We start from the raw sequence: 26,953 nt of genomic DNA, 5'->3' as shown, positions 1-26,953 counted from the left end.
CGCCCTCTGTAGCTCCCGCCCTTCCCACACCCCGCCTGTGCCACCTTGTACTCCTGTGTGTCCCCCTCTGACACCGCCACCCTGACCGCTGACTCCAACTCTCCTTTCCTCGTGTGTGCTCCCAGGGCACCGGGCACCCCACCCTGGACTCTTTACACGCAAGTGCGTGCACACACCCCTAGTGGACTGCGACACATTCGCACACATGTGCACATGCACACACATGTACCTATACACGTACAAGCACACACCCATGTGCATGCCCACGCAGCGGACACAGAACATTCGTGTGCACACACATGTATACACACATTCACACACCTACTGGACTGACATTTGCACACACATACATGTGCACAGGTATGCACACACAATCACCCGTGTGCACACCCATGAGGTGCACACAGAACACACATGTGCACACATACTTACTGGACTGTGGCACATTTGTACACGCATGCATATGCACACATACGTGCCTTTGGACCCACAAGCACACACCCATGTGCACACCCATGCAGTGCACACAGTACATGCACGTGCACACACATATACACACACACCTACTGGACTGTGGTGCACTTGCATACATGTGCATGTGCACACACGTGTGCACACGCACAAGGACATACCCATGTGCACGCCCACACAGTGCACCCAGAACATGCACGTGCACACACACATACACACGCACTCACACTCCTACTGGACTGCAAGCCCCTGGAGGGGAGGGAAGCAATTTCCTTGTGGCCCCAGCCTCTGCCCAGGGCAGCCCCTGGTGACTCGGTGAGTGAAGACAGCACTGGCACAGAGACTTGTCCCTGGCAGCTGCTGGGTGGGCTGTGAAACAGGCTGGCCCCATGACAGACATGAGACTAGATCTGAGGGACTGCCAGAGGACCCTCAGGATGCCCATCCCTCACAGACAGGGACAGGGAGGGGGCTGCCACCAATGACCCTTGAGCCTGCCTCCAACAATGATGTGACATTTCCATCGCCCTTGGTTTGCCATGGCCAGGGTGTGAGTGGACGTTATGGAAACCCGGCAAGATCCCGTAGAGGGGGGACTCGAACTGGGGGTTCTGGTGGTGGCCCGAGGCACAGACGAGAGACGGAAGGGCTCCACCACTTGTCCAAATCTTTCTTGCCCCACCAGCCTGTAACTGTGTGACCTTGGGCAAGTTACTGGGCATCTCTGTGCTGCATCTTTAATAGTGAGGTCCGGGACCCTCATGAGCTACAGGAGGGGAAGGGCGTACGGTGCCCCGTCCACCCCAGGAGCTCTGTGGGGCCCACTGCGCGCACGGCCCCTCCTCTTGGCAAGGCTGCTTGGGCTGAAACCGTTTGTTCACAGGGCTCAGTCCCACTCTGGACCCTTGGGCTCTCCCCACACGCCCACGGTGCCTGGCACAGGCCAGCACTAGTGGGTATGCAGGATGTCTGTGAATGGCTGGTCTCCTGAGCACTGCACTGGCACCTCAGTGCCCACCCTCCTCCCTCTGGTTACGCTGGCTCAGGCCTTTTCTTCTCAGCGGTTTGCCAAGTGCGTGCTGAGCAGCCCAGCTCCGCACGGGGGTCACCAAAGCCACAGCTGGCCTGAGAGCCATCCCTGCTTCCTGAAGAGCCAGCAGGCTCAGAGGGAGAGGGTGCTCACAGCCAAGGCAGGGCCTCGGGGCGGGGACACAACTCTGACGATGGCCCAGGTCACCCTGACTCTGAAACCAGCCTCAATATCATCATCCTTTCTTCTGGGCCCACAGCTGCATCAGGACATGACCCTGGGCCGCCTCTCAGGCCCCGGGCTTTAGACTTTACCAGGTGCCCCCCACCGAAGGGCCTGGGGAGCGAGGGCAGCCGTGCATGGCCACAGAGGAGCGTTGTGGGCCTCGGCGATGGGGCTGCCTCCGGTGGGAGGTGAGCCTGGCTCCCGGCCACTTACCAGGGGTCCCACGTGTCCAGGGATCAGGGTGGGGATGGAAGGGGCAGCCCAGCCCGCACACTGACCGCCATGGGTGACACCGCAGGTGGGGGAGACCAGTGGGGAGACAGATACCCCAGTGCCGTCTGGGGGGCAGCTGAGGTCGGGAAAAGGGAGGCATTGCGGAGGGGACCCCATGGGGGCCCTTCGAGGTCCCCCCAGGCTGGCACCTGCATCTGCCCCACTCCCCACATCCCAAGGTCTCCCCAGCAGATGCCTGGCACCAGGGCCCTGGCCCCAGGGGTCGTGTGGGGAAACCAAGCCTTGGAGGGCAGGTACAGCCGGGTGATGGGGGTGCAGATGTAAAGGGCAGTGGGGGAAACAGCGGCGCCCCCACACTCCTGCCAGGACCCAGGCCTGGGAAGCAGGGGCTGACCGGGCTGGTGGCCTTCCTGGGCCCTAACTCCGGACTGGGCATCGAGGAGCACCTGGAGGAGGGACTGGCCCACGTGACGCTGCGGCCGGAGCGTGTGGCCAGGATAACAGCCAGACGCGGAGCCGCAAGGGAGGCAGGGCGAGCTCTGGGCGCTCCTCGCGCAGCCCTGGCCGGCGGGCTCCCTCCCTCCCCGGGGCCCAGAGGCCAGGGTCCTCTTGTCGTGGCACCCCACCCCCTCTGACAAGGCACCCCGGGACATCTGCCCAGCGGGAGGCTGGAGCGTGGGGGTGCCAGGTGCCCACCCCCCAGGGCAGCACAGCCTCACGGGCACGGGGTGGAGGGGTGTAAGCATCAGGGGAGCAGCCAGAGCTGGACACGCAGTGCAGGGTCAGAGCTGCTGTAAGGGCCGAGCCCCCCACTCCTGGGAGCCCTCCTGAGTCCTTGCCAGGCCCCAAATCTGTGTGAATCGGGTGAACCTGTGAGCCCCCACCCTCATCTCAGTGTCCACCCCAAACCCACCCAGGGCGCCCCTGGCGCAGCCCACAGGCTTGGGGGGCCCTCTGGGGACATGGGGACAGCGGGAGCCCTCACCATGGAGGGTCTGACTGGAGCAGATGCAGCAAACTGACCAGCGTGTCACGGACAGTGACGAGCTCCGGTCTGGGCACAGACACACCTCAAGTGCAGACTGACGGTGACCAGTGTGCACACTGGTGGGAAGTCCTAGCCTCTGCACCTCTCTCCCTCGTGGACACGTGGCCTCCAGTAGCAACAAGATTTGTAAAAAAAGCGTGCACAGGCACACACGTGCACACACGTGCAAACACACGTACATATTCTTGTGCGCACACGACACTCATGCACACGTGTGCCCGCGTTCATGCACACACCCACATACGTGGACGCACATGTGAACATTTCTGCGCACATTCATGCACACACATAACATGCATGTGCGCACACACGCAGAGCCAGGGAGGGGCCGCGGTGCCCACATGCCCCGGGGGCTACCTGGCTAGAAGTGCCAGGAAGGGTCGCCCGCACTTGGCTTTCAGCATCGGTACAGGGCCCCCGTACAGGGCAGCTGGGACTCCCCAGCGCAGGGGCAGGGTCTCAGTCAGCAGGCACACATGCCCTCAACAGTGGGTAAGCTCACGGTCAGGGAAAGGGGGTTCCAGGACACGTGGTGATGTGGAAGTCACATTGTATGTGAGCACCAACACGCACCTCGGCACCCCACTATCGCCCAACTTGAGCCCCGATTCATGGAAGAGCCCCCAGACCTCAGGGCCTTGCCCCACCCTCCCTCAGGCCACTCAGCTCTGTTGTGGGGCAGGAGGGGTCTCCTAGCTCCAGTCCTGCTCTGTCCCTGCCCTGCCCCAGGACCACATGGTGTGACCGCCCAGTCCCCACCCTGTTCATCCCCCCAGGCCCTGAGCCTCCTCTGTGGCTCATGAGGTGTTGGGAGATGTCGGTTAACCCACAGGGGGACGGTCACCCTCCCACATCTGCCGTAAAGCAGTGACCAGAATGATATCCAGGTAATCACAACAGACTGTGAGCACCAGCTCCTGGGGGACGAGGATAATTCAGGCACCCGGGAGCCTTCCTGCTGCTCTCACGCATTGGTGCTTTACCGCGTGATGACCACGTGCCAGCGGCTGGAGAATGAGAGCCCAGCCGATGCAGCCCCACGGCCACCTGGTGACCATGGCGCACAGGCCAGAGATGACCCCACCTGCCTCTCCCAGCTTCCCAAGTGACCAGGGCACAGCCCCCGAGACCGCCAGGGCCAGCCCCACCCCACAGAACAGGGCGCTGGCACCCTCGCTTACCCACGCTGGATCCACAGTAATCTCCCCCCAGGAGCTGGGGATCCAGTCTCTGCCTTGTGACTAGACACCAGGAGGGGAACTCCCTTTGAAGGGGGTGAAAGGCCTCCTGGTGCCTGGAGCCAAATGTGGCCCCTACGCTCCTCCCCCAGTTAACCCAGGGCTCAGGATGACAGGGCTGTCATCAGCTACCCAGCCAGGGTCAGTGTCCAGCCCGCACCTTCTATGAGCACCCACGCCCCCCAGCCCAGGCCAGAAACCTGAGGCCATGTTAATACCCCCATGCCATTTGTCTTGTCCCCAGGCCAGGCCCCTCCCAAGACACCTGCAGACCAGGGCACACCCCCTATGTGGCTCAGCCTCAGAACTCCCCTCCTAGTAGGGACACAGCCCCCCATGGAGCCACCATGGATGAGCCTGCTCCCTAAGGAGCCCCCACAGGATGTGCCACACACCCCCCACAGGACCAGCAGGCAGTTTGAGAAAGGGCCTCTCCCAGCAGAGGGCACTGGAGAAGGGACAGCAGATCCCCAACACAGGCACTCCCAGACCTTGTGTGGTGTTCCCATCTCAGATGGGCCTGGCCCCTCTGAGAGCACAACCTGGGTGGCTTCAGTTGCACCCATGGGCAGGAGCCGATCGGGAGGTCAGTGACAGGTCCACAGGGGCAGGAGCAGGTCGGGAGGGGCAGTGACAGGTCCACAGGGGCAGTGAGCAGGGCCGGCAGTGGTCCCAGGCACCAGTGTGCAACTACCCAGGGCGTTCACCCAGAAAGCCAGGCCAGGGCGAGTGCAAACTGAGGGTCAGCAGCACAGCCCCTACTTACAGGTAGACTTCCCGTGGGTTTTCTCGCAGTTGGGGCAGTGGTATATGTCGATGTCTGGGGCCTCCTCCTCTTCCACTCCCACACAGCTGAAACAGAGGAAACACAGATGTGGCCAGCATTCAATGCCTCAAGTACTTGCCCAGCAGAACTTCAGGCAACTCCTGCTCAGCCCACAGGAGGGGCCCGCAGTGGTGTGAGTGCAGATGGAGCAGACCATGTGTGAGGACAGTGGCCCACAAGGACAGGACAGGGGAAGAGGAGGAGGAAGGAGGCAGGGGCAAGGACGGTCTTGCTACACATGACCAGCACACACAGAGGGACCAGGCCGTCCAACAGGCCTGCCTGCATGAGGCCACCGCTATCCTGTCACCTAGAACCAGAGAGGCCAAGGGTGACTCGGAGGTGGGCTGCCCCCACCACTTCACCGGGGGCAGCTCGGGGCTATGGGTTAGGCCCCTCCTGACCCCATGGGGGGCTCCTGTCCCAGGGGGTGGTACTACAGTGCTGGGACATCTGAGTATCAAAAGAATGAAGTTGAATCCCTACCTCACACCATATAAAAAATTGACTAAACATGGATCAACAACCTAAATACAAGGCCTAGCACTGTAAAGCTCTAAGAAGAGGACATGGTACACCCTCATGACCATGGATTTGGTCATGGATTCCTAAATAGGATGCCAAAAACACAAGCAACAAAACAAAAAATAAACTGGGTATCATCAAAATGTAGAACTCTCGTGCATTAAAGGTCACTACAAAGAAAGTAAAAAGGTAACATAAAGAATGGGAGAAAGTATTTGCAAAGTACTAGCGTCCAAAAGGCACAGCGAGCTTTACAGCTCAGCAACAAAAGGAACCACAAATCAACTATTAAACGGGCAAAGGGCCTGAACAGGCATTTCTCCAAAGGTGAGATGCAAACGGCCCACAAGCTCAGGAAAGACGCTCATCATCCTTAGTCATCTAAAGTCACCGGAATGTGCATCAAAACCATGAGATGCGACCCACACCCATGAGAATGGCTACAATTTTCACAAGAATAAAACACGGGGAAGACAGCAAGTGCCGGTGGGGATGTGGTAAAATGAGAACCCTCTTGCATCGCTGGCGAGAATATAAAGATGGCACAGCATCTATGGAAGTGGTTTGACGGTCCCCCAAAAGGTTACACACAGAATTATGAGAGGCCCCAGCAATCCCACTCCTGAGTCTGTGCCCCAAAGACCTGGGAATGGGGACTCCAACACCAATGTTCACAGCAGTATTGATCCCAATGGCCAAAATGTCCATCAGCTGATGAATCGATGATACGTATGGCACGTCCACATGACGGAGCAGTACTCAGCCCTGAAAAGGAAGGGGTGCTGGCACCTGCTGCAGCATGGGTGAACCCCAGAAACTCAAGCTGAGTGAAAGAAGCCAGACACAGAAGGTCATGTGTGGGACGACTCCATCCGTATGCAGTGCTCGGAGGAGGTAGAGGACCGACCAGCGGAGCCAGAGGCTGGGGGTGGGGAATGGGCAGTGACGGTTCAGTGGACATGGGGTCCATTTTTGGGGTCAAATATTTTGGAACTGGGTGGAGGCAATGTCTGCACAACACGGGGAAGGTACTAAATGCCACTAAAGCGTTCACTTTAAAATGGTTAAGTTTCACGTTATGTGAATTTTATGTCAATCAAAAAGACAACGGACCTGCCTGTGCCCATGTCATCGGTCACCACCGTCACCCAGCCATCACTAAGTCTGGCTGAGCGCTCCCTCTGTACCGGGCAGCATCGAGGACTGTACTGGACGCGTGCGATCCCGCGGCGGCGATGACCATCACTCGCCCCATCACGAGGAGGAGCCCGGGTGCTCCAGGTAAGGCTGCTGCCCAGACCCCAAGCGCCCCCTCACTGTGGCCCCTGCCCCCTGGCCCAGGGGGGCGCTCCGCGCACAAGACCCTCCGCAGCCACTGCAGCCCCCAGGGCCCTAGACACTGCCTGCCACAGCTCACAGCTGCCACAGGCCACCATCCCGGGAGCAGAGCCTGAGCCCAGAAAGGCCCTGGCAAATGATTTTGAACACATGGAGTCTACTCTTCACCTCAGAACACAAATCGAGCTGAAGTCCCCATGGCCTAAAGAGTCAGGTGTAAAAGACAAACCTGTCCAGAGAGGCTATGAGGGTGCGTTTGTCTGCTCGCTTTCTAAACAAACAAACAAACAAACAAACACAAAGCAAATCGGAGAGGACACTGCGGAGCTGAGAGAGAGCTCCAAGCCCACGGCAAACTTTGAAGTCCTAACTACGGAAAACACCTGCAGCAAATACGCAGTGTCCCTACCTGCCCGCCAGGAACCATGCAGGAGGCGCCTTTCCCCAGTGGAAGAACACGCCTGCGGCCCACTAACCACCAGGAGAGGGGGGAGCGAGACCCACATTACCGGGTCAGCTACCCGGCAGATGCACCAGACCAGACACTCTGATCTGGAAACACTGCAGGCGGGGGGCACCCTGGGGACAAGCAAACAGCCAGATCACCCCTGGTCTGTCTCCACAGCCCACCCTGCCCACCGTGCCCCAGCGAGCGACGGCACATCTCCCACGCTGTCCCCACCCCCTATCGGCAGCCAGCTCCCTCCTGTGCCTCAGACCCACCTTGGCAGCCTGGCAGCTCACTCAGCCCCCTCCCCCGGGAGCGGGAGCTCTGCACCCCGGAGCCTGGGTCAGCTGGCCTCAGTGTGCTCATCCGTCGATCAGAGATCACACTGGTGTGAGGCCAGCAGGGGCTGAGCAACGGCACAGCTGGGCACACGGTGAGCCCCCATCACCCGCACCCTCTAGCAGTTGCACGCTTGAGCAAGAGGCAGAGCCCTGCAGACATTCAGGTCCCATTGGGTCTAGAAACTGGACCCCAAACCCACCCCCATGTGCACATCCCACGTCCACACCTTGTGTCCACACCCCATGTCCACACCTTATGTCTACTTGCCAATTCTACACCCTGCATCCACACCCAGAGTCCACACTCCAGGTCTATGCCCTGACTCTACATCCTTTATCCACACCCAGAGCCACACCTCATGACCAAACCCCACATCCACACCGCGTGTCCACACCTGGAGTTCCTGTCCTGAGTCCACACTGCTCTAGGCTGTCTGTCACTGGCAGCTCCTGGAACAGACAGATGTCCAGGATGGCCATGGGTACCTAGGTCCCATCACATACTCCTGCCTGGCCACAAGACTCTAGGGACACACAAGGAGCCCACCACGCACATAGGATGTCTGAGGTCAGATCAAACTCAGCCACACAGACGGGGGCCCTTTCGTTGGTCAGGGGTCAGGTGCACGGTGGAAGGGGGCTCCACCCTAGCTCTAAGAGAGCAGAGGGAATGGGGGCTGACATCAACATACCTTAACCTCCCCCAACCCAATCACCACCTGCTGGTCCCACATGTCCAGAAGCCCCATCATGCCCTGGAAGGGCCATGGCATGAACCACACGACAGGAGGGGGAGCTGAGGCCCAGGGGTCACAAATGTGCGTGCCAACACCCCTTTCCAGCCCTGGGGGCTCCTTCTTTACCACACCACCACTTAGAGGTGCTGGTCAACCTGAGCCCAGATGGGCTGGCCATCTGCTGCCCTGCACAGGGAGGCCAGACCAAAAGGGAGAGTGGGGGGTGGGAGTGTGGGTCCCTTGTTCCGCCCAAGACACCTCGGGGCTGCCCCTCACCTGGGAGGGCCACCCAGGGCCTGGACCCAGGGCAGGTGCTGCGGCCACAGCCAAGGCCTCTCCCCTAATGGGTGATACAACTCCCCCACGACTGGCATGTGCCACCACCCGGGCCCTGACACCTGTGCCTATAACCCTGACAAGGGCCACCTGAGTGTGGAAACCAAGGTCCCAGAGGCAGCCCCCTGGCTGTGTGTGTGCGAGGCCACACCTCCTAACTCTGGTGTCTCAGGGTCCTAGGACCCCACAGTCAACGTGAACTGCCTGGCAGCAGTTCCCCTGAAACAGCTCGCCTACTTTATTACCCCAAAGTTAGGGCTTCCCCAGTACCTCCCGAGAAATTACTGGGGAAATCACCCCAAAATCTAAAAGAACAACAGCTGTGGACAAGCTACAAGCATTTTCCCCGCCCTAAAGCCAGCAGCAAAGATGTGGAGTCTGGAGGAGACTCCCTAGGGCCCAGGCCCCGGGTGTGTGCCTTCAAATCTCCTTAGGTGAAATTTCCTCATGTTAAAGGCAAAACAGAAGCAACCACCTCATTAACCTGCACGGCCCAAGGCGAGATTCAGCCGGCAGGTGGTCGGAGAGGTCGATGGGAAGAAAACCCCCAACATGCACACGCCTGAAGGCGGGCTCCACGCCATGTCCTCTGTAGCACCCCCCACCCCCACCCTGTAAGGGCCCCCTGATTCGGAGATCACCTCCCTGTGGAGACGGCTACTGGGTCAGGACAAGAGCTGGGCGCCCAAGGACTTCGCTGGGCGGATGTGGGGGCTCGGCTTGCCCGCCGCCCCTCCGTCCTGCCGCGCGTCTGAAGGGGACGCCTGAGGCCTCGAGGCCTCGCCTGACCCTGCCCGTGTGGGTGCTCATACAGAGCTGCAGCGGACAGAGGCTCAGGAGGGCCTGGTGTGCCAAGGGGGGGTGAGGAGACACCTGACTCCGGCTTCTCCACCAAAGGTGGGCATGAGAAACGGGCACTAGAGCCTCCCCATGCTCCAGCCCCAAGCAGGGGTTCAAAGTTACCGGCTGAGGTCCAGGGACGGATTCAGGACAAGGGGTGTGGATAAGCTGAGAGCCGGTCTGCTGTGTCCCGTCCCCACATTGTGCTCACATGGCATCTGTACAAGGCAGTCCCACGGGACACTGGCCCTGTGGAGACTGTGACCTCGGAAGGTCTGTGAGGCTGGGAGCTGTGAACCAAGTGAGAGCAGCTGTGGTGCCTGGGGGAGCAGGGAAGAGGGCACAGAGGGATAGAGAGGGGGGAGGGGGGAGGAGGAGAGGAGGGAGGGAGAAGGGGGTGGCAGGGGGAGGGGAGGGGAAGGGGGAGTGGGAGGGGAGGGAAGGGGAGGGGAAGGGGGAGGGGAAAGGGAGAAGGAGGATGGGGAAGGAAAGGAGGGGAGGGAGAAGAAGGGAAGGGAGGGAGGAAGGGAGAAGGGAGAGAGGAGTTGGGAAGGGAGGAAAGAGGGGGGAGGGGAGGGGGAGAGGAGGGAGAGGAAGGGAAGGGAGAGGGAGAGTAAGGGGAGGAAGGAGAAGGAAGGGAGGGAGAGAAGAGGAGGGAGGGAGGAAGGAGGAGGGGGGAGGGAAAGGAAGGGGGGAGAGAGAGGGGAAGGAGGAGGGGAGGTAAGGAGGGGAGAGGGAGGGGAGAAAAAGAAGGGAGGGGGAGGGGAGGAGGGAGAAGTGGGAGGGGAGGACAGGGGGACACAGGGGGGAGGTGAGCAGGGTAGTTGACAGGAGCGGGACAGAGACAGCAAACCAGGGGCTGGAGGAGTGTCATGGGTTCACAGGATAAGACCCTAGGACATCAGTTCTATAACAGAACAAGAACAGCCTCAGCGGCAGGGACAGGGCAGCCACACGGCGGCATCATCTGTCTGTTGCGTGAGCAGCATCCCCAGGTGGACAGGGGCCTCAGGGGCCACCCAGGTGACCTAGCCCCAGCGGCCCTGGTGGGAAGCCAGGCACCCAGGTGGTGGGCAGCAGGCAGGAGCATGGGTTCAGGAGCATACCTGAGACATGGCTTCAGGCCCTGCTGACCCTGCCCTCCCTCCTGGGACCCCAGGACACAGGCTCCGGGAGTGAGCATCTCCACAACTTGCAGGCCCCTGGGGCGCAGGGCGGCAGTGCTGTGACAGCAGAGTGAGAGGACAGGCAGCACGGAGCATGGACCCAGGCCCGGAGCCTAGAGGAGCGGAGGCCGCAGGCCCAGCCAGCGGCCCTCATTGGGGTGAGATGCTCAGTGCACATCCAGGACACAGACCGAGGCCCCACACAGCAAGAGCCACGGGCCACGGGCCACAGGCCAGAGCTGGGGCTGGCCACTCTGGGCGTGTGGCCACACAAACACTGAGAGTCAAGGAAACAAACCCATCACCATGTGCTCGGTGCTCTGTGTGGCCAGGATGCCACCGGACCATCTTCAGAAGAACAAAGTACATCTTTACGTGCTGAGGAGGAAAGAATCCAGTGTGTACTGAAGTGGAAAACACACATTGGAGCACAAGGTGTGCACAGCTCCTTCTGGTGGAGAACCCAGAACAAAATTATGTCTGTGTGTGTGACTGTGTGTGTGTGTACACGTGTGCCTGGTGTTACATGTGTGTGGTGCTGTGCGTGTACTTGTGTGTGAGTGTATACATGTGTGCACATGCATGTGAGCATGGTGTGTACACGCATGTTAGTGTGTACAGGCATGGGTGCGTGCATGTGTATACATGTGTGGGGTGTGTGCATGCATGGGTAGATACATGTATGTTAGTGTGTGTGTACATGCACAGTGTGTGTGTATATGTGGGGCTACATGTGTGCTCTGTGTGCGTGTGTGTACATGTATATGAGGGTGTGTGTGTACATGTGGGTGTGTGTGTGCATGTGTGTTGCATGCCTGAGTGTGTACATGCATGTGTGTATATGCATGTGTGGGTGTGTACATATGTGCCTGAGCGTGTACATGCATGTGTGTGCATGAATGCATGTGTGTACATGCACGTGTGGGGGTGTGCATGCATGTGTACGTGCGTGGGCGAATGTGTATATGTTGTCTGCATGTATACATGCATGCAGGTGTGTGTACATGCATCTGCGGGTGTGCATGTACATATAGGTGGGGTGTGTGTGTGTGTGTGTGTGTGTATACACGTATGTGTGCCTGTGCTCCTGTCAGAGCTCCTTTGACCACTGGCTTGGAAGCCAGAGGTGACACCCACTGAGGGCAGAAGGCGCATTTCCAAGGCATGTGACCCATGAGGCTGGAGGCTGGTTTACCTGAGCCACCAGTGACCCCACATCTGGCAGAGTCTGCCCCAAACAGGTTCAAGCTGATGTGGTGGCAAGAGCCCAATAAGTAGAAAGACAGCAGGTGGGGGGCGCGGGGGACAAAACAGCGAAGAAGAAGGCCAAGAGGAGGCCCTGAGGGGCGGAGGGGACGATAGACACTCCGTACGGCAGCTGTCCTCCCCGGGGAGGCCTGGGCTCTCGGCTCCTCCTGCAAAACCCACATGTGCCCCTTGGAGCTGCTCTGGCTATGAGGCCCTCATGGCAACAAGGGGCCCAGGGAGGAAGGGGCTTTTCCAAGATCGTCCCAAGGGACCCCCCCCCCACCCATTCTGCCCTCCAGCCTGCAGACTTTGTGGAACCCCAGGGTTAGGACCCTGCACACAGAGCTCCCGCCCAGCCTGGACACCCCACACCACACTGCTAGGGTTTATGAATTATGTCCTGAACCCACAATTAAATTGCATCATGGCTTTTCCTATTATTGCTGTCAAGAGTGTTGATTTAACATAAGCCACAACTTCTGTAGCCCTGTCTTGACATTTACTGTTTAAATTACAGGAGGAGCCTGGCGGGGGGGGGGGGGGGGGGGCGGGAAGTGGCCCCTTTCAACTGCAGCGGGGAGGGGTGGGCACAGCCTGCCCTCATGCGGCTCCCGGGAGCTCAGCAGTGGCAATGTCGAGCTGTCACGACACGGGCGGGGCTGCAGGTGCTGGGTGTGCACCTGCCGTGGCAGGACCCACGTGGGAGGGCGCCTCCTGAGCTCCGGCCACGAGCTCCCTAAAGGTTGCTGCTACTCTCCAGGCCAGGACTCCACACCTACACACCTGTTCTAAGGCAAAAAGAAATGCACACAGGATTGACGCGCAAAGTGGGTCGTCCACGATTACTTAAAATAGCAGAAATCAGGAGCAGCAAACCCGCCACCAGGAGGTCGGACACCCGGGCACGCTGCGCTCTCACAGCGGAAATGTTACGCAGCCGTTCAAACTCAGGTCACACACGTGTTTGGGTTTAGACATTTAAGAGCTGCAGGCACTAAAACTATAGCCTGGTGCGCAGCCGCACCCAGGAGGGCTCCCCACGCCTCACTCCAGGTGACGGCAAGCTTGTTTTCTCTTCACACTCTCCGAAAATGAGCACGCATTCCCTTTGTGAGAGGCAGCAAGGTCCTGCTTTATTCTGAAGGTCGGAAGGGCTTCCCAGCGCCCCTCCCTAGCTCAGCTCCTCCCATCTTTCCCAGGTCCTGGGGCCGCACAGAGGCCTCCTGAGCTGTGCGCCCCGCAGGGAGGCTGGGACACCCACCTTGGGGACGGCTGAGGGCCTGCTGGGGGAGGGCCAGGCCAGCAGACGCTTGCGTGCAGGTGTGAGCAGCCAGGGAGTACCAGAAGGCACGGTGGGGGTGTCCTGAACGCCCATCACCGGCCACAGTGACTCCCTTCCCTCCTCCTGCCCTCTCCCTCGTGGCAACCTCACCCCGTGTCAAGCCGCCGCCTTTCAGGACTGCTCTGCTCCCCCCATTCCTGCCTGCTGACCCATTCTGGGTCTCCAGAGATGCCCAGAACGGTCATTAACAACTTCCACATGGAGCAGCCATGGGGACACAACTTGGTCATCACTCAGCTTCAAGATGGCCATTTGCCCTGTGCCATATTCAACACAGTCCCTGAGACCCTAACTGTGCCAACAGCAGCTAAGTCCCTTAGCAGTCAGCCACTGGCCCAGGTGCCACAGGACCCTCTCCATGTGAACGGATGGACCACAGCGTGAGAAGGGACATGACAGCCCCCAGGCCACACACAGTGAGCAGGGCCCGCTCGGGACGCTGCTGGGCAGCGACCGTCCATCGAATTTGCTGATTCCACCCTGAGAGCCTCAGCACCATGCGCAAGGGGAACTGAGGCCCGGAGAGGCCTGAGCCTGCCGGGACCACATGGGAAGAGGTGGGAAAACACAAAACTATGCCTGACCAGTGATTTAAATCATGACTTTAAGTAAATACTTCACAGAAAAAAACACAAATGGCCTTTAAACATGGGAAGAAATGCAACAGCACCGTAGTGAGATATGCAACCCAACTGTGAGAAGCATTCCACCCATCTGCCGCACAGCCTGAGGGGCTGCAGGGGACGCGGTGGCGTGACACACACACAAGCATCCTCATGTGTCCTCAGCAGAAACACGGTGGCACAGCCTCTGGGGTGGGAGCAGCTGACAGAAAGTGCACATACCCTTGTCTGCGGTCCTCCTCCAGAAATGCCCAGGTACACAGGTGCAGGAGTGACCTGGACATTTACAGCAGCAGCAACCAGGTGTCCATCCATGAAAACCTCAGGTAAATATATGGAATGCCAAGAAGTACAAACTCTACCCTTGCTGACCCGGAACGGTCTCCAGGATGCACTGGCCCTTCCCGTGCTGACCCGGAACAGTCTCCAGGATGCACTGACCCTTCCCGTGCTGACCCGGAACAGTCTCCAGGATGCACTGGCCCTTCCCGTGCTGACCTAGAACAGTCTCCAGGATGCACTGGCCCTTCCCGTGCTGACCCGGAACAGTCTCCAGGATGCACTGGCCCTTCCCGTGCTGACCCGGAACAGTCTCCAGGATGCACTGACCCTTCCCGTGCTGACCCAGAACAGTCTCCAGGATGCACTGGCCCTTCCCGTGCTGACCCGGAACAGTCTCCAGGATGCACTGGCCCTTCCCGTGCTGACCCGGAACAGTCTCCAGGATGCACTGACCCTTCCCGTGCTGACCCAGAACGGTTTCCAGGATGCACTGGCCCTTCCCGTGCTGACCCGGAACAGTCTCCAGGATGCACTGGCCCTTCCCGTGCTGACCCGGAACAGTCTCCAGGATGCACTGGCCCTTCCCGTGCTGACCCGGAACAGTCTCCAGGATGCACTGGCCCTTCCCGTGCTGACCCGGAACAGTCTCCAGGATGCACTGGCCCTTCCCGTGCTGACCCGGAACAGTCTCCAGGATGCACTGACCCTTCCCGTGCTGACCCAGAACGGTTTCCAGGATGCACTGGCCCTTCCCGTGCTGACCCGGAACAGTCTCCAGGATGCACTGGCCCTTCCCGTGCTGACCCGGAACAGTCTCCAGGATGCACTGGCCCTTCCCGTGCTGACCCGGAACAGTCTCCAGGATGCACTGACCCTTCCCGTGCTGACCCGGAACGGTTTCCAGGATGCACTGGCCCTTCCCGTGCTGACCCGGAACAGTCTCCAGGATGCACTGGCCCTTCCCGTGCTGACCCGGAACGGTCTCCAGGATGCACTGGCCCTTCCCGTGCTGACCCGGAACGGTCTCCAGGATGCACTGGCCCTTCCCGTGCTGACCCGGAACGGTCTCCAGGATGCACTGGCCCTTCCCGTGCTGACCCGGAACAGTCTCCAGGATGCACTGGCCCTTCCCGTGCTGACCCGGAACAGTCTCCAGGATGCACTGGCCCTTCCCGTGCTGACCTGGAACAGTCTCTAGGACATACTGTTCAACAAAGTGCATACGTTGCAGCGTATATGGTGCACACCCATTTTTTTTTTTTTTTTTGGCTGGGTACTGTTAGAAATGCATAAACATGCCCCTCTGTGACCAGAATGTTCTGGGAAGACTCAGAACTGACCCCAGTGGCCATCTCTTGAGGACTGGTGATCAGCAGGGAAGGGACAGACTCATCACTGGAGACAAGTTTTTGATTGTTGAATATTTTCCTGTGTGTGCATATTACTGTCCTCCTTCAAAAAATTTAAAGAACAACTATAATCACAATAAGCTGATTTGATTCAAAGCAGAGCCTTTTAAACCCTTATAAGTGCGGTCTTTAAAAAATACTCTTCTGACTCTCAAAAATAAACCTGTATAGCGTGCAGGTCAAGTGCAAGTGCTCATCTATGCTCGTGGTAAGTGGCCAGAACTTTCTGAGAGTGGTTTCCAGTGGGTGAGAAGCTAAGGCTCCCATGGAATGAGAAGTGAAAGGACACTTAGCAAAACTCCATCCTGTCCAGGCCACTCATCTGTGAGATGGAGAGACTGAGGCCCGGTGTGGACAGGGGGCCCACCCAGCCCATGTTCACACCTTCTACAAATCATGGTTGGTGCTATTCTGGGGCCCCGAGGGAGGAGGGAGGCCTCAGAAGCCCCTGTGATCACAGGCGCCCAGAGACCAACCATGTTTCTGCACAGCAGGGACCTGGGGGTCGTCTAGGACAACCTGCCAAACAGGCCCTGACCATCTGTGCATGGGACACAGCACGCAGCCCACAGGGAGGGAGCGGACAGGTGTGGGAACAGAGGCGCGGTCCCCACTCAGCCCAGCCAGGAGCAGAGAAGAGGGTATGACAGCAGAGGGCAGCATAGGCCCATCGGGCACCCTGCAGATGTGCACTGACCACTGTCAGATCCCCTGGTTTCTCAAGAAAATCTGCAAATGCACATCTTTAGGCGAAATCTCCTGAGTTTCATATATCACAGTTAATGGAACTGCTTTTGAAAACCGGCATGGACCAACATCACGAGCCCAACAGTTGTGCTGGGGCTGGCGGGCAGTTTGCAACCTCTACGCCACTTCCCCTTGGGAGTCACCTGAGCAGCATGCCCCGCCCACCTGAGCCTCCCTCCGCAGCCTGGTGGTGAGAGATCCTTCCAGTCTCTGAGGCCTTCAAGCCTTCCCTTCACGGTCGGGCCTCAGTGGTGACATCTGGGGTGCCAGGCCTCCTCCCCAGCCAACACAGGGTCTGTACACACCCTGACCAAGAGGCAGTCCAGCGGCCTGGGGATCACATGTGTCCTAGCAGATGCCAGGCTGGGGCCTCTCTGGGACATCCGCTTGGCTGGTGTGCAGCCACAGGACACCATTAGTTGGGCTCCAATCCGGGCCTCAGTAGCATCAGGATGGCTGGGGCAGGCAGGGGAGGAAGCTGGCCTGGGCACTGCCCCTCTCGGCCTCCCTCAGCAGCCCTGTCCACAAGCTATAGCAAGAAAACCTGCCCAGCAGCCTCCTGGGAACAGCAGAGACCAAAACCTCACAGACCAAAGTATCCAACAACAGGGGAACTGTTAGGTCAGGACCCATCTAACAGACCATTACGCACCCAAATGTGGTACTGACGGGGACACACTTATGCTGTGATACAGGGGAAAAGCACACCAACTCACTCAGGAGAGAGGCAAACATGTACAAAGTTTACGAGGAAGCACCTCTAAGACGGTGGCATATAAGGGGGACAGTTTTCTTGTCTTTAAAATCGTTTTTTGCAACAAAATTACAAGGCCTAGAAGATAAAAAATAAAGTCTGAAGACACAGAGAAAGCATAAGAACCCAGCTATAGCAGAGATCTCAGAACGATCAGATCAGGAATCTACAATGACCAGGATTAATACGCGAGGGCTTTCGCGGAAAAGGTGGACAGCATGTGAGAACAGATGGGCAGTGTAAACAGAAAGATGGAAAATCAAAGAAGGAAACAAGAGGAAATGCTAACAATCAAAACCACTGCAACAGAAAAATGCACTCAAGGGGCTCGGCATCTATTGGCCAAGGCCAGCATAAGGATCTGTGAGCATGAAGACAGGTCAACAGAAACTTCCAAAACTAAAGAGCAAAGAGGGAAAAGGAAGAAAAACACAGACCAGAAAATCCAAGGACGGTGGGATGACTACAAAAGGAGTAACATACGTGTGATGGCAAGGCCATAAGGAGACAAAAGAGAGTGGAATTGAGGATAGATCTCAAGTAATAATGGCTGAGAATTTTCCAAAATTAATTTTAGACACCAAGCCCAGATCCAGGAAGCTCAGAGAACACCAAGGATATATGCCAAATAAATCTGCACCTCAGCGTATCACATTCAAACTCCAGAAAATCAAAAAGAGAAAATCTTGAAAATAAAAAAAGCCAGAGTGGGGAAAATACCTTATCTAAAGAAGAGCAAAGGTAAGAATTAGAGCAAACTTCTGCTTAGAAACCTGCAAACAGGAGGAGTAGAATGAAACATGTTAAGTGTTGATAGAAAAAAAAAAGACCAAGCTAGAATCTGTATCCTGAAAAATTATCCTTCAAAGGTGAAAGATAAAGACTTTCTCAGACAAACAATTGAGGGAACTTGTCACCAGAAGGCCAGGCTTGCAAGAAATGTTAAATATCTTCAGAGAGAAGGAAAGAATATAGGTCACAGATTTGGATCTTCATAAAGAAATGAAGAGTGTTAGGGCATAAATTAAGGAGATGTAAAATATTTTATTTTCTTATTCTTATTGCTATAACAAATAATAGTTTGTTCAAAATAAAATAGCCACAGTGTACTTGATTATAGCTTAGGGATAATGATATGAATGACAGCTCTTGCATAAGGAACGGAAGGAAAATCTGGGAATGCTGTTAGAAGGAGCTTAAACTGGGGCACTTTGGTGGCTCAGTCGGTTAAGCGTCCGACATCAGCTCAGGTCATGATCTCAAGGTTCGTGAGTTTGAGCCCCATATCGGGCTCTGTGCTGACAGCTCAGAGCCTGGAGCCTGCTTCGGATTCTGTGTCTCCCTCTCTCTCTGCCCCTCCCCCACTCACGGTATCTCTCTCTCTCTCTCTCAAAAATAAATAAACATTAAAAAAAAATTAAAAAGAAGGAGCTTATCTGCCCATAACCATGTATTTGCAAGTGGGCCTGACTTAGCCATAACTATGTATGTTGCAAACACAAGGGCAGCTGCTAAAAAAAAAAAAAAAAAAAAAAGTTAAAAAAGAAGTATTATTGATATACTAGAAGAGGAAAAAGAAATGAAATCGTGTAAAATGCTCAGTTAAAACCAGAACAGGAAGAAAAAGAGCAGAAGACAAAAACCAAAACAAAGAACAGGGACAACAAATAGAAAAAAGAGACAAATACAGTAGATATTAATCCAGCATCATCAGTGATCACCTTAATTACCAGTGGTCTAAACATACAAATTAAAAGAGACTGTAAGGTTGAGAGGAAAAAAGCAAGACCCTACCATACACAGACTATCAGAAATCTGCTTTAAATATAAAAATACATATCGACTAAAAGTAAAGGCATAGTGTGGGGGAGGGAAGGGGAAGCTCTCTGTGCTTGTGGGACGAAAAAAAAAAAAAACAAGTTTGGCTGTCCTTGGCTGGTCCAGTCAGCAGAGCATGTGACTCTTGATCACAGGGTTGTAAGTTCGAGCCCCATGATGGGTGTAGAGATTACTTAAAAATAAAATCTTTTTTAAAAAAGAATTATTTAAAAAACTGTTAAAAATAAATAAAAATAAAAACTGTTTAATTGGAGGGGGGGGAAGGGATGAAGAGAGTTAAACCATGCTTATACTAATAACAAGAAAGCCAGAGTAACCATATTAATCTCAAAGTAAACTTTGGAACAAGAAAAATAACTGGGAGGAAGAGGGGCGTTATATAACGAGAAAGGGGCTAATTTTCCAAAAGGACATTAAAATCTTTCATGCACCTAATAACAGAGCACCAAACTATATGAGGCAAAAACTATAGGAAGGAAAAACAGATGAAGACACTACTGTACGGGCAATGTGCACATCCTCTATCAACCATTAACAGGTTCAGCAGACAAATATCAGTAAGGGCACAGCTGAACTGAACAACACCATCAATCAACTGGATCTAATTGATATTTATAGAATACTTAACCAACAAAAGCAGAATAAACATTCCTCACAAGCTCACACAGAACATTTACCAAAAGAGATCACGTTCTGAGCCATAAAACACACCTGAACAAATTTAAAAGAAACTTTGAAAAGATACTCTCACACCACAATGGAATTACACTAAGAAATCAATAATAGAAAGATATCTGGATAATTCTAAACTTTGAGACTGATTAACACACTTCCAAATAACACAGAGATAAAATTTGAGGAAAAATTTTAAAATATTTCTAACTAAAGGGAAATGACATACTTACCAAAATTTATGGGATTCAGTGAAAGCAGTGCTTAAAGGGTGATTTACAGCATTGAATGCAAATGTTACAAAAGAAGGTCTAAAATCAATCATCACTTACACCAAAGGAAACTAGAAAAAGAAAATAAAATCCAAAATAAGCAGAAGACATAATGAAAATTAGAGCAGAAATCAATGAAACTGAAAACAGCAAATAAATAGAGAAAGGTCAAAGAAAGCAAAATATGATTCTTTGAAAAGATTAATACATTGATATGCCTCTATCCAAGGTAACAGAAAAAGATAGAAGACCTATATTACTAATATCAGAAATGCAAGAGAGGCCATCACTACAGATCCCGCAGACACTAAAAGGACAGTAAAGGAACATTATGAACAACTCTATGCCCACACATTTAATAACCTAGATTAAAAAACCTATTCCTTGGGGCGCCTGGGTGGCGCAGTCGGTTAAGCGTCCGACTTCAGCCAGGTCACGATCTCGCGGTCCGTGAGTTTGAGCCCCGTGTCAGGCTCTGGGCTGATGGCTCGGAGCCTGGAGCCTGTTTCCGATTCTGTGTCTCCCTCTCTCTCTGCCCCTCCCCCGTTCATGCTCTGTCTCTCTCTGTCCCAAAAATAAACGTTGAAAAAAAAAATTTTTTTAATAAATAAATAAATAACCTATTCCTTAAAGGATTCAATCTACCAAAACTCACACAAAGAGAAATAAGTAATCGAATTGGTCTACATCTGTCAAAGAAATTGAATCGATAATAACTTTCCAAAACAGAAAATACCAGGCCCAACAGGTTCACTGATGAATTTTACCAAACATTTATGAAAGATATTACATCAATTTTCTATAATCTCTTCTAGGAATTAGTAGAGGAAATACTTCCTAACTCATTCTATGAGGCCAGCATTACCTTAATACCAAAGCCAGAAAAAGATATTATAAGAAAGGAAAATTGCAGACTGACATCTCTCATAAACACAGATGCAAAAAAAAAAAAAAAAAAAACTCTTCTAGAAAACATTAGCAAATTAAATTCAACAGTGTATAAAAAGAATTATACACCATGACCCACAGGGATTTATTCCAGGTATGCAAGGCTGGTTCAATACTCAAAAATGAATTAATGCAATCCACCACAGAAGCAGAGTAGAGAAGAAAAATAATATGATCATATCCATAAATGAAGAAAAAGTATTCGACAAAATCCAATATTCCTTCATGATAAAAATTCACAGCAAACTAGGAACAGAGAGGAACTCCCTCTACTTGATAAAGAATAAAGCTCAACAAAACTTACAGCTAACATCATACTTAATATGAGAAACTAGATGTTTTTCTGCTAAGATCAGGAACAAGACAACGACGTCCACTCTCACCACTCCTATTCAACACTGTATGGGAAGCCCTACTAATGCAATAAGATAGGAAAAGGAAATAAAAGATACGAGTATTGGGAAGGAAGAACTACAACTGTCTTTGTTTGCAGATGACATGATTGTCTAATGCAGAAAATCCCAAGCAATCAACAAAAGAACTCCTGGAGCTATAAGTGGTCATAGCAAGGTTGCAGGATATGAAGTTAATATACAAAAGTAAATTGCTTTTCTCATACACCAGCAATGAACATTAGAATTTAAAATAAAAAACACACACTATTAACACTCAAAAATATGAAATACTTAGGTATAAATCTAACAAAACATGTGCAAATCTACATGAGGAAAACCACAAAATTCTGATGAAGGAAATTAAGGAATTAAATAAATAGAAAGATATTTCATGTTCATAGACAGGAAGACTCGATACTGTCAAGATGTCAGTTCTTCCCAACTTGATCTATAGACTCATTGGGATCTCAATTAAAATCCCAATCAAGTGATTTCTTGGATATCAACATACTGATTCTGAAATTTATATGGAGAGATAAAGACCCAGCACAACCAACACAATACTAAAGGAAAAGAATAAAGCTGGAGGACTGACACTACCCAACCTCAAGACTTAACAGAAAGCTACGCTAATCAAGGCAGTGTGGTTTTGATGAAAGAACAGACAAAAAGATCAGTGGAAAAGAATGGAGAACCCAGGAATAGACCCATGTAAGTACGGTCAACTGACCTCTTACAAAGGAGCAATGGAGGCATATGGTGCCGGAACAACCACACACACACACACACACACACACACACACACACACACAAACACACACGCACATGTGCACGCACACACATACACAATGCACACACATGTATGCACACACATACACACACGCATGACACACATGCACACATACACACACACAAAGAATTCAGACATAGATCTAACAGCTTTACAAAAATTAACTCAAAATGGGGCCCCTGGGTGGCTCAGTCGGTTAAGCGTCCGACTTCGGCTCAGGTCATGATCTCACGGTCCGTGAGTTCAAGTCCCGTGTCAGGCTCTGTGCTGACAGCTCAGAGCCTGGAGCCTGTTTCAGATTCTGTGTCTCCCTCTCTCTCTGACCCTCCCCTGTTCATGCTCTGTCTCTCTCTGTCTCAAAAATAAATAAACGTTAAAAAAAATTTTTTTTTAATTAACCCAAAATGGATCCTAGACCTAAATGTAAAATGCAAAACTATAAATCTCCTAGAAGATGACACAGGAGAAAACATGGGTGTGGTGACGCCTTGTTAGGTACAGATACCAAGACCCTATCCATGAAAGAAAAAACTGATAACCTGGACGTGATTGACATTTTTTAAAACTTCTGCTCTGTGAAAGACGCTTTTAAAGGAATGAAAAGATTAGCCACAGACTAAGTGAAAATCTTTGCAAAACATGTATCTGATAAATGACTGTATCGAAAATATACAACTCTTAAAAACCCAACTCTTAAAAACTAACAACCCAATTTAAAAATGGGCAAAGGATCTACAGACACCTCCCCAGAGAAGACATACACACGGCAAGCAAGCACACTCGGCATCACGCGTCATCAGGGAGATGCAAATCCAAACAAGATTCCATCCACTGTGCACCTACTAGAAAGGCCGAAATCCAGACCACGAATACCATGTGCTGGCGAGGACACGCAGTGGCAGGGGCGCCTGGTCATGGCTGCAGGGAACACAGAGCGGCGGAGCCACATGGGAAGGCCGTTTCTTACAAACCTGAACATGCTCTTACCATTTGATCTGCCGAGCGAACCCAAGGTATTGACCTGAATGAGTTAAAAACTTAAGTCCACACAAAACCTGCACACGGATGTCTACAGCAGCTTCACTCATAATTGCCAAAACTTGGAAGCATCCAAGACGTCCTTCAGTGGGGGAGGGACAAATACACTGTGTCCCTCCAGACAAGGGGATATTACTAGTGCTGAGAAGAAGGGGCTATCATGGAAAGACACGGAGGAACCGTAAATGCACATGACTAAGTGGAAAAAAAGCCAGTCTGAAAAGGTTAATACTGTCCGGTTCCAACTGTACGACATTCTGGGAAAGACAAAACCACGCAGCCAGTGGAAAGATCAGTAGTGGCCAAGGGATGGGGAAGAGGGAGGGAGTAAGAGGTAGAACACCGAAGATTTTTAGAGAGTAAAACTACTCTTTTCTATTACAACGGAGTACTTGTCCTCACACATTTTCAAACTCCATAGGGTACCCAGACTCAGCACTAAGAGTGAACCCCAAGGTCAACTATGGACCTCAGTTATTAATGACAATGCACCAGATCGGCTCATCGGACATAACTCGCACCACACCGGTGAGAGACGTTCACAACAGGCTGCAGGCGGTGAGGGGGCACATGGGGACCTTCCCTATTTTCCACTCCATCTTTCATCTAAAACTGCTCTAAAATTAAAGCCCATATATATATACACATGTATATATGTATATATATATATGTATATATATACATATATATATATATATATATATATATTTTTTTTTTTTTTTTAATCATAAAAGTTCCATGCGTGTCTTTGAGAATCCTAAGGATTTGTCCAGCACGGTGCTGGGGACAAGCCGCCTGACACGGAAACCCTATGGCGGGAACGCTAATAAAGCCTATGGCAACAGCATGTGTCACAGATGCCGTGTAAATAAGCGATGAGCACGCGGACAGGCACGAGGATGCGGGAAGCTGGGTGCTTGGTGATGCGGTCGGAGGCTCACTCCACTCAACCTCAGAACCGGCTCTGCTGATCGGGAAGTACGGCTTCCTGTTCCCCCGCACGCCAGCCCCGCCCTGCGATTCCTGGATGCGGGGATGGAGTCCAGGCTCCAGGCCCTCAGCCTCCCTCCACCACCCACCACCCACCTCGTGGTCTGATCTCTGGAGCATCATCTGCCCTCTCCCACCTTGGAGGGGTCTCCTGATCTCGGGGTCCTCCCCCCGGGGCACCCAGTGCCCCTGCATCTGCTCCCCGGGTCAGGGCTGGGGTGTCCTCCCAATCAGCAAAAATGTCCCCTTGGCCAACAGGTGTCCAGGCAGACCACGGACAGCCTGGCAGAGTCCCGTGGGTCCTATGTGCCCAGGCCGGCCCACCCCAGACCCAGTCACATGCCACTGGGGTCCATCAGGGCCAGAGCCAGCCAAGGGCTGGGCTCCACAGGTGCTGACTATGGGGCCACTCAAGGTGGGCTTAAAGGTGGGTGCATGTGCTGGGGCCACACACAGCCCCCTGGGGATGCCATCCAAGAGGCATCATGGGAGGAGGCCACCCTGATGGGGGCGGTAAGGCTTCTTTCTACATGTAGGTGGGCAGGTGAGGGCAGGCTGGGAAAAGGTCCTGGCTCATGACAGGCCAGCAGGGTCTCAGGGCGCACCCAGCGTGCCCCGACTCAGGCTGTGGGTTCCCGCTTGAGTCTGCAGGTTCGGGGGGTGCCTGGGCCCCACGAGGTGGGCCCTGCATGTGAAGGTTGGGCAGCGGGTGCAGTCAGATCCCAGCTGGCCAGTCCCCAGAAGCGCAAGCGAGGGCTGGCCTGGGGGAGCACAAGCGACAGTCCATGACCTCAGCTGTGTGGGCAGGAGGAGTCCAGCACCAGCAGGGTTTTGCGGGGACCACGGCTTCTCAGGAAGAGCTACAGACTGTGTCCGTGTTGTGAACGCTCTGTGCTCTGCAGCTGGAAACACCCACCCCAGCTAGGAGCCGGGGGTCTCTTCCCGCCCTGGGAGCGGGGGAGCAGGTGCAGCTAGTGGGGCCGTGCCCCACCTGTGCCACGTGATCAAGGCACCCACACGGGGGGCCTTGGAGAGGAGGCAGCTGAACAACCCAACGGCTGGGTCTCCCGGGGCCTCGCCCATCTGCCCAGCGCAGCAGCCGCCCCTGAGGGGCAATGTCCGGGGAGGTGAGCCACACAATGCGTCTTGGACCCTTAACCGAAACAGCCCTCGCTGGACTCTGTCCCAAACACGTGTTCCTGCATACACAGGAGGCCTGAGGGGGCAACGCCACCAACCAAGGGACTGTGGGCAGCACGCCCGGCAGATGTGAGGCCACCACACGGGGACCTGTTTCTGGCTGGGTCCAGGGCAGTCCTGGGAGTGGGAGTGGGCTGCCGGGCCTCGTTCGGAGGAGGCTGTGGGAGGCTGGACAGTGGGCCCAGGGAGGCCATCTGGGGCAGGCCCCGAAGCAGGAAGGTTGGCGGTTGCCGGCTGGAGGCTGCAGGGGGGGGGGGGCGCAGGGCCAGGCCGTGGGCGGGGAGGGGGGGCCATCCCAGAGGCTTCTGCCCAAGGGGCGACGCACACACGCCTCGGACCCCAGCTCAAATTTCCAAACTCGGGAGGTGGTCCACCCACCCGAGGGAAAGGAGGACTGAGCCCTCATACGTCACACAAGACAGCCATGTCACCACCTCACGGAACACACAGTCCTCGTGAACAGCCGCAGGAAAGCGAGGATTCCGAAGTGTGACACACACTCGTACACGCACGGGAAGAAACAAATGATCAAACAACTCTGCAAAACGAGAACTTCTGGGAATGAACAATGACGCTAAAATCTAAAACTCCACCAACACTTTAAGCAGCAAATTAGACACATTTGTCTAATACTTCGGTTCAAGGAAAGTGGACCAGAGCCCCCAGCACGCGGCACGTGGCGGGACAGGGAATGGGCTGAGCGTGAGTGGACGGGGACACGGCCAGCTCAGCACCCAGAAGCACAGGCCGGGCAGGACTGGCTGCAAGTCACTGATTCTCAGGGCCGGGCAGACCCTCCAGCCACACACAACCGCCCCTTGGAAGGGCCAAGCAATCTGCAACACTGACTTTTTTACGCCCAGAGTTGGCTGATCTTTACCAAATCAACACACTGAAGGAAGACTGGGCCCACCTGCCCCAGCTGCGGCCTTCCGTGCCTCCGCAGGCCCAGGGCCCGGGAACCCAGAGATGACGGCCAGCAGTCAGGTGCCTGGTGGTCTAGCGGTGCTCAAACACAGAGCAGAGCGCTTCCTGATCCCCTTACTGGCCGCCCGCTCCCCACCCCAGCTGCAATTAGCCTGGGCCTGCCTGGGTCCCACTGGGGCACACTTCTTGGACCCTGGGAGTGGAGGGGCTGACCCAGGGCTGCGGAAAGGCCTTCACGGGTGCCTTCAGGCACCGCCACGCTCCAGCCAGACCAGGGCTACCTGACCCTCCTGTCACTGGCCCTGGACATAAAAGGCAGGCCTGAGCGCAAGCCCGCCCTACCGTTAGGAGCCCCTGCAGGGCGCCGGGACGCCTGTCCTCCCAGGGGGACTCACCCCAAGGACCCACAACATCTGAGGGTGTCCAACAGGGTCAGTTCACTGAGGCCTGTGCTGAGGGATGAACCCACTACAAAACGGGTACGAATGAAACCGTTTACAAAGAGCACACACAATAAAAACCGTTTCCAAGGATGCAGGTGCGAACCCACAGGAAAGGTGGGGGCTCGTGTCAGACCCCCATTGCTGTGGGGGCAGGGCAAGGACACAGGACAGCACTGAATGCGGCTTCTCAGGGAAATGCCCGCCCGTGTCAGCTGGTGGTGACTACAAGCT

General features: G+C 54.4%; 1 protein-coding gene across 5 annotated transcripts in view; it reads right to left on the bottom strand.

Moving 5' to 3' along the window:
* PHF2 (PHD finger protein 2) overlaps positions 1-26,953 on the bottom strand; it is an 84,566-nt gene that overhangs the window by 34,984 nt on the left and 22,629 nt on the right. For 4 of the 5 annotated variants that reach the window (XM_045042941.1, XM_023243208.2, XM_045042943.1 and 1 more), the window contains exon 2: positions 5,013-5,098. In XM_045042941.1, coding sequence (XP_044898876.1) covers positions 5,013-5,098 — 86 coding nt within the window. Of the gene's footprint in view, positions 1-5,012; positions 5,099-6,240; positions 6,321-26,953 lie in introns of those variants that run through there. The other variant, XM_045042942.1, reaches the window with a different exon arrangement.

The sequence above is a fragment of the Felis catus genome, chromosome D4, assembly GCF_018350175.1.
Source record: "Felis catus isolate Fca126 chromosome D4, F.catus_Fca126_mat1.0, whole genome shotgun sequence".
NCBI lineage: Eukaryota > Metazoa > Chordata > Mammalia > Carnivora > Felidae > Felis > Felis catus.
Note: the sequence above shows the minus strand (reverse complement) of the source record. Positions and strands in the feature narration are given on the sequence as shown.